This window comes from Lasiodiplodia theobromae (assembly GCF_012971845.1).
Source record: "Lasiodiplodia theobromae strain AM2As chromosome Unknown scaffold_24, whole genome shotgun sequence".
Taxonomy (NCBI): Eukaryota; Fungi; Ascomycota; class Dothideomycetes; order Botryosphaeriales; family Botryosphaeriaceae; genus Lasiodiplodia; species Lasiodiplodia theobromae.
Window position 1 is genome coordinate 337,239 of NW_023336449.1, and position 14,388 is coordinate 351,626.

General features: G+C 56.3%; 5 protein-coding genes across 5 annotated transcripts; 1 reads left to right on the forward strand and 4 right to left on the reverse strand.

Moving 5' to 3' along the window:
- Positions 1-888: 888 nt before the first annotated feature.
- LTHEOB_7854 (IQ and HECT domain protein) lies at positions 889-4,668 on the reverse strand (the record flags this gene model as incomplete). Its single annotated transcript, XM_035517266.1, has 3 exons — positions 889-3,866; positions 3,918-4,349; positions 4,404-4,668. 3 exons carry the CDS (start codon positions 4,666-4,668, stop codon positions 889-891), a joined length of 3,675 nt encoding a protein of 1,224 aa, XP_035370873.1.
- Positions 4,669-5,502: 834 nt separating this feature from the next.
- LTHEOB_7855 (Methyltransferase type 11) lies at positions 5,503-6,196 on the reverse strand (the record flags this gene model as incomplete). The annotated part of the gene is made up of 2 exons (XM_035517267.1): positions 5,503-5,575; positions 5,649-6,196. 2 exons carry the CDS (start codon positions 6,194-6,196, stop codon positions 5,503-5,505), a joined length of 621 nt encoding a protein of 206 aa, XP_035370874.1.
- Positions 6,197-7,906: 1,710 nt separating this feature from the next.
- Positions 7,907-8,429, reverse strand: LTHEOB_7856 (Double-stranded RNA-binding protein; the record flags this gene model as incomplete). Its single annotated transcript, XM_035517268.1, has 2 exons — positions 7,907-8,346; positions 8,405-8,429. 2 exons carry the CDS (start codon positions 8,427-8,429, stop codon positions 7,907-7,909), a joined length of 465 nt encoding a protein of 154 aa, XP_035370875.1.
- A 1,213-nt stretch (positions 8,430-9,642) lies between these two features.
- Positions 9,643-10,360, forward strand: LTHEOB_7857 (Stress responsive a b barrel domain protein; the record flags this gene model as incomplete). Its single annotated transcript, XM_035517269.1, has 2 exons — positions 9,643-9,912; positions 10,121-10,360. The coding sequence occupies 2 exons, from the start codon at positions 9,643-9,645 to the stop codon at positions 10,358-10,360; spliced, it is 510 nt and encodes a 169-aa protein (XP_035370876.1).
- Positions 10,361-11,000: 640 nt separating this feature from the next.
- On the reverse strand, positions 11,001-13,285 carry LTHEOB_7858 (Farnesyltransferase beta subunit Ram1; the record flags this gene model as incomplete). The annotated part of the gene is made up of 7 exons (XM_035517270.1): positions 11,001-11,271; positions 11,335-11,394; positions 11,566-11,953; positions 12,042-12,169; positions 12,244-12,318; positions 12,375-12,530; positions 12,732-13,285. 7 exons carry the CDS (start codon positions 13,283-13,285, stop codon positions 11,001-11,003), a joined length of 1,632 nt encoding a protein of 543 aa, XP_035370877.1.
- Between the last annotated feature and the right edge of the window lie 1,103 nt (positions 13,286-14,388).

Genomic DNA, 14,388 nt, shown 5'->3' on the forward strand with positions numbered 1-14,388 from the left:
AGCAGCGGTTTCTGATTCTCCGATATACACCAAGGGATTTCCGGAACAAGCAAACCACGTCTCCCAAACAGATGAGTCTCGAAAGCCGTGTCTTCTGTGACCTCTTTCCACGGTGTCGACCTCAACTTTATACCAGCAACACACACCGCTTGCGGACCTAAGATCCTCCAAAAGGTCGTACAGCCGAAGGGCAATAAGGAGTCATAACACGCAGCAGGATCACAAGTCTCTTCCCTCAGTCTACAATCTGGCCTGGTACCAAAGCGGACGGACTGGCGAAAGGATCGAGGTCGTTACCCCACTCTGCCCTCACTCCCCGCATCGAGTAGCCTAAACCGGTAAGCAGATAAGCACGCGACAACTGCAAGTGCTACAAATGCACCTTCCCTGATTGGCCCACCATGCCTTGCAGACATGGCTTCGCCGCGCCGTTGACGCCCGCACTCGTTCCCGCATCTAATGGGACAAACGGTTTTGGGTCCGTAGGGGCTTCAGCGCCAACGGCGCTGCCAAAGGTTGATGCAACCGCTATGAATGGCCGGGTGAGTCATCCAGGCCAGACAAGCTCAGGAACTTCCGTCAGCAACTCTCCCACATTGACGTCGTCCCGGTATTCAAAAGCGGGAATAATGTAGACATTGCATTTTTTTTTTTGCTCTGCGCAAGTTTATGCAAATCTCTGAAAAGCCTATGGTCTATTTCGACGCACGCTGAAATAATTAAACCCCCTCACCCACCGATGATGAAAATTCCTCCCCACAAGTACCCCAAAGTGAGAGAGCTTATGCTATAAAGCTCACCTAGAACTGTCTCATTCGACACGAATATGAAAATGAAAGGGGGTCCATCTTAGACCCGCTGAGAAAACCATCATGCCCCCATGCCAAATTACGACAAATCGAACCCGGCCCCGGAGTTTACTGCGTACAGCAACTTCTCCCTCAACGTATTTTCATCCTTGTACAACGGCAGCTTCAGCAAATTCACGCACGTGCTCGTGCTGGGCAGCCTGGTCATGTCGTTACCGGCATCCCTGATGCTGAACCTGGGGTTCAGGCTGCCAAAGCCGAGCAGCGGCGCGCGCGGCGTGCTCGTCACGAACTTGAGCACGGCGCGCCTGTTCTCGTCGGACAAGCTCTCCATGACGCGCCAGAAGAGCTGGACGCTCGGGTGCTCCAGGCCGTCGTCGCCGATGACGTAGAGACCGCCGTACTGCGTGTTGCGCCGCAAGTCGGCCACGTCGATGCTGCTCGAAGTGCCGCCGATGAGCGTCTGGAGCTCCGACTGGTTGAACATGCTGAGCCAAGACGGCGAGATCATTGCTGAGAGGCCACGGAGGAAGGCTCCGGTCTGCATGGCTGGCTGCACTTGGAGACGATGGCGCGCGACGAGAGATATATAGACAAGCCGGTTCCGGTCCGTGACTGGGGTGTTGGCGCCATCCTTCAAAAGTTCTTTGGTGACGGTCGTCTGCTTGCCCGTTATAGGGTCGGTGCGGATGACGTCAGTAATGGTGAAGTAGAGGGACAAGTCTTCTTCGACGTTGCCAGGATAGTTCTTCAGTTTGAGGAGTCCCTGGTAGAGATCCTCGTCGAGGTCGCGGAGGTCATTGAGATTCGCGCGGTAACCCGACTCTTTGGTAGCAGAGTTCAAACCACCAGTTAGAGCCCATTTGAGCAGGAAGAACGGAGCAAAGTTGATATCCACAAGAATCCCTTCGTAAAGGCATTTGCCAACGATGCGTCCAAGGAACTCGTACCGATCGAGGAGGTTCCGTAGTTGCTCGGTCCAAAGACTTGATCCCTCCTTCACTCCTACTTCACGCAGTATCTCCTTCTGGTGCTCCACTGCCGACGGGTTGGGATAAAGTAGATGCGCCTCATTTTCCACGAACATGTTGATGCCGGTTGGTGTCGGTGCAAACGCCTGGCTAGTCACGCTGGTTAGGAATTCTTTCGTAACGCCACCTCCATCAATGCCAGCTTCAACCGTATCGAACTGGTCCACGAAGGTAATTTGAATCGGTTCCTTTAGCTGCTCGCCAAGTCCGTAGAACTGCTCAAACGCATCGTCAAACTCGTGCTGGCGTCTGATTTTGGCGTGATGCCTGTCGATGTGATCGCGCGAATGAAGTTCGTGAATCATAGCCATGCGCCACTGGTCGGGATCGATCCGGCCATGCCTCCTTTTGATCTGGTCCAGACGTACAAACTCCCTGAATATCTGTACCCGGGTTGTGAAGGGTATGAAAAAGGGCATGTTTTGCAGTATTTCCAGGCGCGGCGCCACGAGTTGCAGGTACCTCTTCCGGCTAGCTCTCCTTTGCTGCATCTGCAACCTGTCGAGGTGCCGAGCCTGCTGAGTCCGTCGAGTACCGATCAGATGCCGCTCGCTGCTCATGTCGAGACCGTCAATGTCCTGATCCATCTCTTGACCTGCATCTTCGTCGTCTTCCTCTTGAAGTCTGTTCCGGTTCTCCTCTTCTTCGACCACGGCAGAAATAAAGCCACCCATGTCGAAACGAGACGTCATCAGCCAGTGATCCTTAGGTAAAAACTTGCGACGCGAATCCCTCTCGTACACCATCCGCAGCAGTCCAGTTACAAGTCCTTTAACATAGTCAAGGCTCATTCCCGTAATACCGCCTATCGCGTGTTGTTCAGGCTTTCGCTCCTGCTGAGTAGTTTCCGTGGCCTCGTTTGGAGCTGATGATAGTCTGAAGAAATCCCGAATCCCACCGGTGGATGACGTATCCCGTTGGTCATCTCCCAGAATCTCCGACGCGTTGAAGTACATGGTGAAGCCTAGGTTTTTGAGGAAAACGGTGAGGTCTCTTACATCACTCAAAGGAAGAGCATTCTCCCGAGTCCTCGATGACCTTGACCCACTATCAATGTCCATGACGTTGCCTCCCGAGAAGAACTCCTCATCATCCATAACTTTCAGGACGAATATGTAGAGTTCTAAGAAAATCAGAATAACTTGCCACTCCTTAGTGATCACTGAGTTAGTGTCGTCCAAGATTGATGGCGCCTGCCAACGGTCAGCGGCAGGAGCGCTCTTCTTATCTTTCAATAACTCAATCGCAGCTCTCGAGTCTCTGGAGATTTTCTGTACTACGCTGGTGGCGCGGACAGCCTGCCAGAAGTACTTGATGGCTGGAGTGCTTCGAATGTCGCTAGAGCCAAGATAAAGCCACATGCGGATTTCATCGCCTCTACGAGGGAAGAAGCGAATGAGAGTCAGCGCGTAGCTGGCGAGCTCTCTCGCCTCGTCATCCAGCGAATCGCTCGACCTATCCGCCAGTAGACCACGAATGCTGCTCTCGTCGACAAGTGACGTAATCTGCTCTTGCAGGAAGGGTGCCAGAGTTATGCGCTTGTAGGGTTGTTTCTTCCAGCTGCTCTCATCGTCGCCATCGCCAATGCTGGCAGTATCAAGCGTGACATCGTCAGCAACAGAGGAGAGGAGGTTCGAGACTACGGAGACGAAGTCTTTCTGAGAAGAGTACTCATGGGCGCTGCTGAAGTTATGAGCGTGCCTATGGCAGTAGATGAAGCAGCCCAGTAAGCGCACGCGGCTCTCGACGCTCAACTCATATTTATCGATCCTTGAGGTCCGCACAAGTTCGGCAACAGAGTGCGCAAGAAGCTTTACATTCAGGCTGGCTGCCAGCTGATCCAACCATTCCTGTCCAGTTGTTGCGGCGCAGGTGTAGGCATCGCCAGAACTCAACGCCTCGATGTGGAGATAGTGGCCAGCGAAGGCTTCATATGCTAGTTCAGTATTGGCATGGAATTTCGTGAGAGGACCGACGATTGCCCGGAACAAGGCCTGCTTTTGCACTTCCGGGTCGGAAGCTCCCGCTAACAAAACAGGTCAGCACTCATTCATCAAAGGGTTAAATTTTAACATACCTGGCGGGGAGTCGGTGGAAAAAGCCGCTGCCGTGACGCTAGCCATAGCTTGATAATAGAGGTTGGAAAGTACAGCAGCCTCTTTGGGTATCAACTCGTTCAAATAACACAAAGCTTCAAGCGACGGCAAAACAGCTGGAGCCTCAAGCACTGACGAAGCCGTGTTCTTGGCATCCTTTCCAGCCTTATCCGTCTTCTTCATCCTCTCAGATATAGCATTCACCTGGCGGGTCAGTGTGCCCAGCACTGCCTGCTCCAATCGCAAATAGGCCATGGGCCAAGGCCCCCCTGTGAATTCCGACTTCATGGCGCGGTTGCAGTAGCGGGTGAGTCTCCGGTGGTCTTCCTCATTGCGCAGGTTCACGAAGAGGAGAAGGCGTTGGATCTGGAGGAAGGCATCGGCCTCGGTGGGGTAGGGTGCGTCGGCTTGGGCTGCGTGGGGGGGTGGTGTCAGCCTGGCAGGCACGCTCGCGGCGAGATACTTACATTGGCTCTCCAAGTCATCCCAATCCCGCCGTATCTGGTGGTACAAGGCTCGGCGGCAGGCATGGCCGCGCCACGTCTTCTGGATAATCCTGGCGGCGTGGAGGCGGTCACGCTCGCGCTGACGCTGGGCTCGCTCCTGCTGGGCGCTTTGGACGGCGGATTGCGAGCCTTGGCCAGCACCGAGCTGGGCGAAGGGGTTGGAGACACGGCCGGAGAGGTTGACCTGACGAGGGCGGCGCGAAGAGCCGGTGAAGGTTTGGAACATGGCGGGCTACGATGGCGCGATTGCAGCTTGGGAGCAGGAGCTTGCGCGGGGCGCGGAGACAAGGCGGTATTATTATCGGCGGGCGGCCGCTGGGAGAGTCGGCGAGCGGCGGGATTACGGCATGCTCTGGAGGGAAAGCTGCAGCTTGGACGGGGCAACCTTGAGCGAGGAGGGTGATTGAGAGGTTGACGGAGGTTCGGTAGGCTTCCAGAGCTGCAGGCCGTCATCGTTGCCACGCGAGCGGGCCATCTCCGGCCATCTTATCAAACCCCCGACGCCGCAACTCCGCGACTCTTCCATCCTGCTTACGAATCACAATCTCGCGCCTCGCTGCTAACTCATGTTAGCCCTCACCATGGCACCCGAAGGCTGTGCGGCCATCTCAGAGCACAATCTCCGCTGTGTAGGCACGGTCGCCATCCATTATTATTTACTACCTATGTACAAATATTTCGACCCCTACAAAGGAAATGTCAAAGGAGGGTTGGCTGACAAAGGAAATCTGGGTTGGAGTGAGTGTAGCATCTCGACAAAAGAAACTCCGATCAAGAGAGGGACGTTCGCCTGTTCCTTTCGGGACAGGTCATCCAGCCTTGCCTGTGGTCTTCGATCCAGGCCATACTGCTTCTACATCTGTCCTTTCCGCCTCTGTTTTCGCCTTCTTCTTTTTCCTTCTCTTTCTGCACCCGCAAACCACCGCTGTGCCCAACACCGCGAGTAGACCCAATGACGAGGCGACACCAAGAGATACAATGGCAATAACTATCCCCGATCCACTACCATACGCATCCAGCGCATGGAAGTACTCTTCGGGGCACGCATCACGCCAAACTCCTAAAGGTCCGCAATGGCCGCCCACGTAATCCGGAAGTCGAAGATCATAGCCGCCCGGAGAAGTATCATTTGACTGTTTGTCTTGATGAATCACTCCGGTCTCATTCGTGCCACTTCCGGGTGGACCTTGATTCCTGATGACGGACGCTTCCTTCATGACGCGCCCATCCCACTCGCCTTCATCCCGCGGCTCTTCTCCATATACCCAGCTTTCGAGTGCGGCTTCATCGCCGTGACCTTTCTCTTCGACTGAGCGACGCTTAGCTTCTTCCTGTAGCCGACTCCTGAATCCACCCTCCTTTTTCGGCTCCTCTTCCGCTGCCCGAGGTAGTTGAACACTGGAAAAACTGTAAGGAGAACCCTCCTGCCGGCGCAGTAGAGCCGGCAGCAAGTTAACATCAGCCTCGTCTCCATTTTGTCCCGAAGCCTCCGGCATGCCAGCGTTGGGCCCTGTGGTGAAGAAGGCCGCGACGTCCTCGGTAGACTGAGGCTCCGACTCCGGTGCCGGCTGGGCGCGCGGGAGAATAGTCGTGGCGACGTAAGGCTCGGCGTCGGGCCCGTCCATTATAAGGTGATGCTTAAGGTCCCTGAGGGCGACTGGCGCGTCTTCCTTCTTGGAAGCGTCGGCCCACTTGAAGGGGTTGAGGCTATCCCAGAAGGGCCAGCCGGTCTTGGCTAATATTGCGGGTGGCATTGTTGATGGGCAGGCTCCGCTGTAGTCGTACTTAGATAATGGGGGAGGGGGGGTGACCAGAAAAATGTAAGCCGATCCGATGGATGGAATCCCCCCCTAAAAGGGTAAATGGTCTTTCATCTAAGAGGTCAGAGATCGCCGAGAGGACGATAGAAGGAAGAGGAGAGAAGCTCAACTTATGCGTATCTTCAACGCCTCAACAAGGGCCTTAACAGCCTTAACATAAACTTGCAATACTATGCTCAACAGTATATATGAAGCACTCCTTACGTGTTAGCTATATATGTTATACGTCCTAAGCTTAGCTCGACAATATGTGAAACTCTGTTCAGGAAAATGCGGGCTGAGCTTGTACTCCACAAGAAGCAAGGGTCCCAAGGAAGGATTTTTCTTATTCACAAAATCTCCTGCCTACAGCGCTTCGAACTCGTGCTACTTGAGTTGTTTCTACGTCATATTGCTCATGATCACGCAGGAGGTGGACTGCACCCACTTCGCATTCACTACCCAACACTTCTGCAGAAAAACCTGAGACCTCAAAACCACGCCCACAACGGTCTTGCACTGGTTGAAGCAACAACCCTGCAAGCCATGGGACTAAACATGCGCCACCAGGTAACTAGCGTCTGCGTGCCGTCCATCGGTATAGTGTGTGGCGAGTAAAGTAAGGTTGCGGGCCGTACCGCACTTCTAAGAACGCGCCAACCCAGACCAACAAGATGACCCTACTCAACAACGAATGGTACATCTATTGGACACGTCTCAGTCCGTGCACCTTCAGATATGTACAGAAAAGGCTGCATGGATGAACCTGGTAAGTGTGAGGGAAGCCGTTCTACCTGGACCGTAATCCAAGGGCCGGAATTCAATAGTCGCGACGAATGAGTCAAGGTAGGAAGTAGGTATTGTGGGTGTGAATCCTCAATCTATTGGTTTTTTGAAAGAGCCTAGATGAGAAAGGCTAGATCGATTTTTGATCTTGAGCAGTCTTCTCGTCTAGATAACTCTCGAATGGCGGACAAGAAGCGTTGGGGCACGCCTATTTTTGCTGACCCAAGCCCCTTCCGACCACTACGGATCCAAAAACAAACGAAAATTTCCAGCCAATTGGGACAGGTGGAGAAACAATCGAAAAACAAGGGCCTGGGAACTTGATCGCTCAAACGACGAGACTCATGTCCTTCATGATCATCATGTCGTGAGATTTTGTCAAGAAAGGAAAACAGACAAAGGGAAAAGAGAAAAACAATATGGCCGCCGATGTTCCCATTTCCCATTTCAATCAGTGATGCTTTGATGCGGATTCCTCGTCGCTTGAAGAAGCGAGAAAGGAACAGAAAATGGAACAACAATTTACAAACCGCCCAAGGCTCGTCGGTCGTGTTGGTATCATGGAGTGCTTGCCGCTTGCTAGCCAATCCTTAGGCGGCTCTGCTTTTCCCGAAGAGACAAAAATTGGAGATGGAAATCAAGATAAACTCGTTGCGCCAGGCAGTAAATCCCAAGTACGAGGCAGGGAATGAAAATCGTGAATGCAGTCGTGAGAAGGTCATCAAGAGGGCGTGAAGAAAATAAGTCTTGGACAGCCGTCGGTCGGGTCGTGAATAAAGTCGTTAGGTTGCTCTTCTCGGAGAATTGCACAGGTCTGAAGAAATCCTCGCGGATCTCCTCCTTTCTTTTTTGGTGGTTACTTTTTCCGGGGATCGACATCTAGCGCCAGCACGTCGAGCACCGGTCGTAGGTGCCGCGGCCGCAGTAACAGCTGCCGGAGGAGCTCTTGCTGCTCCGCCTGCTCTCGGTCTCGAGGCCGTAGTCGCTGCTGCGGGGCGAGCTGCCGCCGCTGCCGCTGTCGTAGTCGTTGGACGACGACGAGTAGGTGCTGCGGCGGCCGGTGCCAATGGCCACGGGAAGGCCCTGGATGACGCCACCCTGGCCCTGGCGCTGGCCGGGATACATGCCGTCGTTGACGGAGAAGTTGCGGCAGATCATGTAGGCGCGGGTGGCGGCGGCGTTGCGGGCGAGCTCGTCCGACTCGTACTCGGCGTCGGTTGTGTACTCGCGGTTGTTGACGCGGACGGTGCAGGTATAGCCATGGCGGGTGCGATAGCACTCGTAGAGCGGGTCGGGCCAGTGGCGGCGCTGGCAGAGGCCTGGGAGTGGGCAGTCAGGATTTGCGGTGAAGGGCAAAAGAAAACAATTTAAGCTTACCGGTCAGGTACATTATGTAGAACATGGTTCCAGAAGGCCAATGGCTGGCAGCTTTGTCCCGACTCGTCAATGGCAGCAGAGGTGTGGCTTGCTCTCGTCGGCTCGTGGTACAGCAGCGATTGGAAGGGTCAACGGGCTCGTGATGGAGAGGGCGGCAAGGGCGAGGGGCAATGGGGGGACGGGACTACTCTTCCAACGAGAGGCGGGACACAGAGAGCTTTATTGCAGGAGGCGGGATGCAGCGGGCATGCGAGGATATGCAGCGCCTCGGGCATTGGCCTGCAGGGCTCGCTGAGGCTCTGTGGGCATTCGCGACCCATATTTGATGTGTTGGCGCGCGTTTTCGCCAGTAGAGCGGGCAGTGGTAGGCTGTTTTGATAGAGGCCTCGGGCTGGGGTGTCGCCACCGGGCTGCATGCGTAGCGTGATTCGCGAGGTACGTGAGGACTGCGATCGTCGAGCTCACTAATGCAGTGCACAAGAGCTGGCCGCTGCACTGAAGAAGCGAGCGCGCCGTTGATGGCAAGCAGGTGTTTGTGGCTTGTCAAGGCCCTCGAGTCGCACAGGGATGTTGGTTTGACAAGCAGGCGTCGGGTTGGTGGTACCGCTGGGAGAGCCTTGTCGCCCGCCGGCCGTGCTTCATGCACAGTGAGTTGGCAGCGCTTGAGGGCGACGAGGTGGAACTATATGCGCCCGCGTCCGCAACGGGCGAAGGGTCAGCGGCCCGGCATGAGTCGAGCCGTTGGAATTCGGCACCAGCCAGCCAGCCCACGCCGTCCGCGAGCCCGTGGCCGCCGAGCGAGCGCGAGCTTGTGTGCGACCAGCCGCGTTGCTGTGCGAGGCCCGCCCGGCCACCGCGACGTCGCAGTGGCGCTCGGCGCTGCCCGGCCGCAGCTGCCGTGCCTCGTCGCTGCATTGCCATGGCGTTGAGCGCGCGGCCTGGATCGCCGGGTAATCATGATCGCGCGCAGCGAACGCGGGGTCCCTGCCCGGCGCTTCGCAATGCAGCGCGACCGCCAATGGCTCCCGGCCCGGTACCTGGATGTCGTGCCGCGCGAAGGGCGGTGAGGGGCCGGAGCTGAGATATGTAGCAGCTTTTCGCGGCCGCGCGGATAGCGACAGCCTCTGTCAGCGCCGATGACGTCCCCGCCAATTGTGCCAGATCGGCAGCAGGGCTGACCAAACTCCGAGAACTGCGGCGGGGTTCCGCTCTGTGAGACGCCCCGCCATCCGAGGCCTATGAACCTTCTCAGCAATGGATTGAAAGGCTCGCTGCTCCCAGCAGCAGCGGCCAGCCCGCCGTCCGCGTCACTCCTGCTGTGCTCCGTCCAGCTTCAGAAGCCGTTGTGTCACCAGCTCCGCAGCTCCCGCTTCCCGCTCCTCCTCCACCAGCGTTACACCACCATGGCGAAGCCCATCAATCGCATCACCCTGTTCAAGGTCCCGAACCCCGACGACGTTTCCGCCATCCTGGAGAAATACACCACCCTCTCCACCGACGCAAAGAAGGTATGACCTAACCCGCCCTCTCGGGCCATGTCTCTCCCAGCACGCCGGGAGGACGGCCGCTTCAGCCCCGGCCATGCGCCGCGAGCTCTATGTCCAGCTCCCACGTCACCTGCATTTCCCGCCAAAGCATATTCCGTCCGCCCTTTGCCCTTCCACCCCCCCTCCAATCTCCACCCGCTTGCGTGAAAACCGTTTGGCAGCTCACCAGCGTCTCGTTCGGGCGGCCGTGCAGGACTCCAAACCCTACATCATCTCGGCCAAGGCCCATGCCGTGATCCCGGACCCGGCCGGCCGCAACCAGGACTTCACCGTCGCCGCCAACACCGTCTTCGCCTCTCTCGAGGACATGAAGTTCTACGACGACGACTGCGAGGCCCACAAGGCCATCAAGGCATTCCTGAAGCCCCGGATCCAGGGCGTCATGACCGTGTACCACGAGGCCAACTAAGGAAGGGATGCCGGCAGTCAGCCGGGGCGCTGGGTCAGCGGGCGAGCATGGTGGGGAATCGGGTTCCGACGGACTGCACGCGAGAACCGGGTACACGGCTCTTGTTTGTGGGACGGGCTCGGATCAGACTGAGAGGACAGAAGAAAAAGAAAACTAAAAAGAGGTGGGAAACAGTGGGAAGGCAAGTGCTTGGTCCGGATGAATCTACGTAGTGTGAAGTTGCGGCTCGCCGCCGAAACACAATGACATGTCGATCTGCGGCACTTCGCTCCCCTCTTTTCTTTTTCCTAGCAAGCTCAGATGATCGACCTCTATTTTTTCTCGCCTATCTGCTACTTCGTGCATATTCCCGCGCGTGCATGCTTTTCCCGCCCAGTCGCACAGCACACGAACCGCTTCTCAAACTACCTTCCCCTCACTCTGCTACCACCACCTCGACTTTGCCCCCACACTAAGAACTTAACCTCACAGGGAAAACCTAGCCAACCGCTTTCATTCCCCATAGGCCACTGACCAAACTTTCAAACAAGCCACAATCCATTCGAAACCGTACATGGATCCTTGGCGTCAACCTCCTCCCTCTCCTTGCGCCGCCTTTCGTTCACGTGCTCTAACCTCTTTCCCAGAAGGGCGAGACCTCTCAGAACCCAACCTTCTCCTCAAAGTACCTTCTCGCCGTCTCGGCTACGCCTTCCGGGAGCACGTACACGGGGTTGATCTTGCCAACACGGTCCTCCTCGTCCCAGACACGGTCACTGTCCTCCGGCGCGTCCTCAGCCGCCCAGTAGAAGCCAGCATTGAGCGGTGGCGAAAAGCTGCTTCCGCCGTTGCTAGAGGAGGCGTTGGCCGTCTCAGGGGGGACGTATGTGTAGCGGTACTGACCAGCGCTGAGGCCGGAGAGGTTGTAGCAACTGTGGTAACCATCGACAGGCCTGTTTTGAAGACGAAGGGAAAAGGGGAGCAAATTAGCTCACGTTATCTTCACGAGATAGATTTGCACGTTGGGGGTTTGCTGGGCTTTGGAGGTAGTCCACCTGAGGGGTTGCTTCTGGTTGCCAACAAGCTGATAGTGCAACGCTCCTCACGCCCAGGGGTAACTGAATTGACTCAAGTTCCTCGAAGCCGTCGGAACATCGCCCGTAGCGATGCCACGATGAGATTGGAAAGTGGGCGGCAAAATGGAAGCAAGAAAAAGGAACACTCACTTTCCAGGTTTGTCCCTCAAGCCACCATTCTTTCCCTGGCACGCGCATAGGATGTAACGCACCATGCCTTCTCTGCTCCATAGGCCTTTGGTGACGCTCCTGTCCGTCGTTCCTGGAACTTGTAGCGCCGCCTCCACCAGCGCCCAACATCCGCCGACCCAGTGGTTGTAGCAACCATCGACCAGCTTGTTGGCGCGCCCGGCGAAGCCACCCTCGGGCGCCTGCTGCCGCGACGATAGCCAATGAATCAACGCTGGCAGGTCAAGGTGTCGGTTGAGCATGTCAAATGGCGCACCCAGTATGCAGAGGCAAGCCAGTGCGCAGAAAGCGTAGGCGCCATGGGCCTCATTGGTTGGGGCACCGCCAATGCCGCCTTCAAAGGTTTGGCCTGTGGGAGATCGTCAGGGCTGTCCTTTTGTGGGTATACGGTGATTTGCACGGAGAACAATGAAAGTAAAGGCCAGAACAGAACTCACAACTTGATATCCACTCAGGCAACCGGTCAGTGAAGGACATGAGGCCGGCAGCACGGGCAGGTGCGTCCTGAGGCAGGTCGAGCGGGAGCTTGAGCAGGGATATGATGACCATAGCGCAGTACGCGCCGCTTAAGGGTCGGACAAGTCAGCATATACGCTCTGTTAAGGGACGGGGTTCTGAAGCATCGGTTTGTTTGCTCACCGCACATCTTCCTCGCCCCCATCGGCGACGGTAAAGCCACCGTCATTTTGTTTCATGCGTCCAAGGAAGTGCCACCTGTGGGATAGGTTCAGTTCAGCCAGGTTCTACATGACAGATTCAGGGGCACGGACATGGCCTTGCGATCTATCAGGTCGTAAGCCTCCTCTCCGCCCACAATGACGAGAGCGAGGACACTGGCATATGATCCTATGACATGGGGCGATTGGCCATGGCCTCCGCCGAAGCCACCAGTTGCGCTCTGCAGTGGCCGGTACATCTGAACAGCACTGTGACACATAGTTAGAGCTCTCAACGTAGGCAGGCCACAATGGATGTGGCAGAGTTTGACGCTGTCATGTCAAAACCAAAAGACAGGAGTGGTAAGTCTTGATCGCAGCGTATAACAGCGCAAATGTAGACTACTTCCAGAAAGTAACTGTGCGAAACACAAACAGGGATCTAATTCTCAGATGCCGGAACAAACTCACCCTTCACGAAACTCGGATGTATCTCCTCCCAAAATGGCAATTGCGAAGAGACTCCAGTACGGGATCCACGGACGACTGGCATCCATCGCGACAAAAGGTGCCGGATAATCAGACAATCCATCAATAGCATAGTCGAGATGCTCTTGACGGAGCAAATGCGGGATGCCGTGCGAGTTGAGCTTGCGGCTGTAGGGGTTCCCGGTATGGTAAGGCAAGATCTTCTCCACGGTTTCCCGTTGGTCTTCTGAGGATTTCGTCTTCAGCCCGTCGACCAACGGCGGCAAGGCAGAGTACAAAGCGGGGACTTTTGGCTCTACGGAGAGGTCAACGAGGTCCGGCACAACCTCGCCCTTGGGAGAATCCTCCTCCATGTCTTCAAACTCGTCGTCGTCGGTGATTTCCTGCAAACGCGAAGACGAGTCGGACAGCAGCTCCTCCAGACGGTCGGACGGCGATGGTTGGGTGGGGTCAGGAGCTTGTGCGTGCTGGCGCGCGGACTGTTGCTGAGACTGCGACATGGCGGAGGTTTTGAAGATCACTCTGCGCTTCCGCATGGATTGCAAGACAAAGAGGGTCCAAGGGTTGTCTTTGGAGCCTCTTTCTGAAAGCATACAACGAGGGGTTCCGGGGCAGCGTTGGCGAGCTCTGGTTTGTCACGAGCTCATTGTCAGCGCCCCGCGAATCGCTTTCGGCAAACGAGCAGCACGCAAACCGGGTGTAGGGACGACCCTCAGGCGGCAGCGCGTTCGAGGTTGACCGGCGAGTTGGACTTGAATGTGTATTTTCGCACGCGGTCGTGGAGCAATGATCTCACCGCGGGGCATCGGCGGCCGCGTGCGCGGAGCTGCGCCGCTCAAGCTCTGGACGTCGCTTCCCTTCTTGCGCCTCCAGGCCTCTCCGCCCTTCGCTCCAGGTAACAAAGGATTCCTCGCCGGCGGCTTCTTTGCTAACCCTCTCATCAAAGCACTAGATGACCTCGAACTCTCCGACGAGCGTCGCGACAATCCCCTCGACGCCTGAAACACCTTCTCTCGAAACCGTAGCAGGCTAGCACCGCCGCGTCCATACATTCGAGCTCCACTCCATGCTGCGGCACGTTTCCCGTCCCAGTTGTCGCTGTTCCTGCGCCATCGCGCACTCTTCCCACGGTCGAGGCCTCGTACATGTCCAATGAATGCGTCCGCGGTTCCGTTCGTCGCGCATCCGCCGTTGTCACAAGATCTGCGTGCCGTATGGCCGCCTGCGTCCATACCAGTAGTCTCGAAGCGATGCTGGGGAAGGTATGATATTCATTGGCAGGGGACGGCAATCGCTGCAGCAGTCGACACTGGCGGCTCCGTGCCGTTACATGATTCGCACGCGGGCCTGGATGCCTGGCGGAAGCCACAACAGACGGCATGAATCTTGGCTTGCCTCCACGATCATGCGTGCTGGATATCGATAACGCGATGCACGTCGCCGACATGACGCTGGATGCGCCAGCGCCCTCGCGCTGATCTTGCGTGCGGTTTCAGCTCACCCGAAAATCGCGGCTGAGGTCTTCCCTCGAACTTCTACATCCTCATATTCACTATGCTATTATGTCTGACAAGGAACGGGCCGCAGTTCCAGCTCAGCACCCATTTGTTGGTAGCATGATCGGAAATTATGGGGGGCC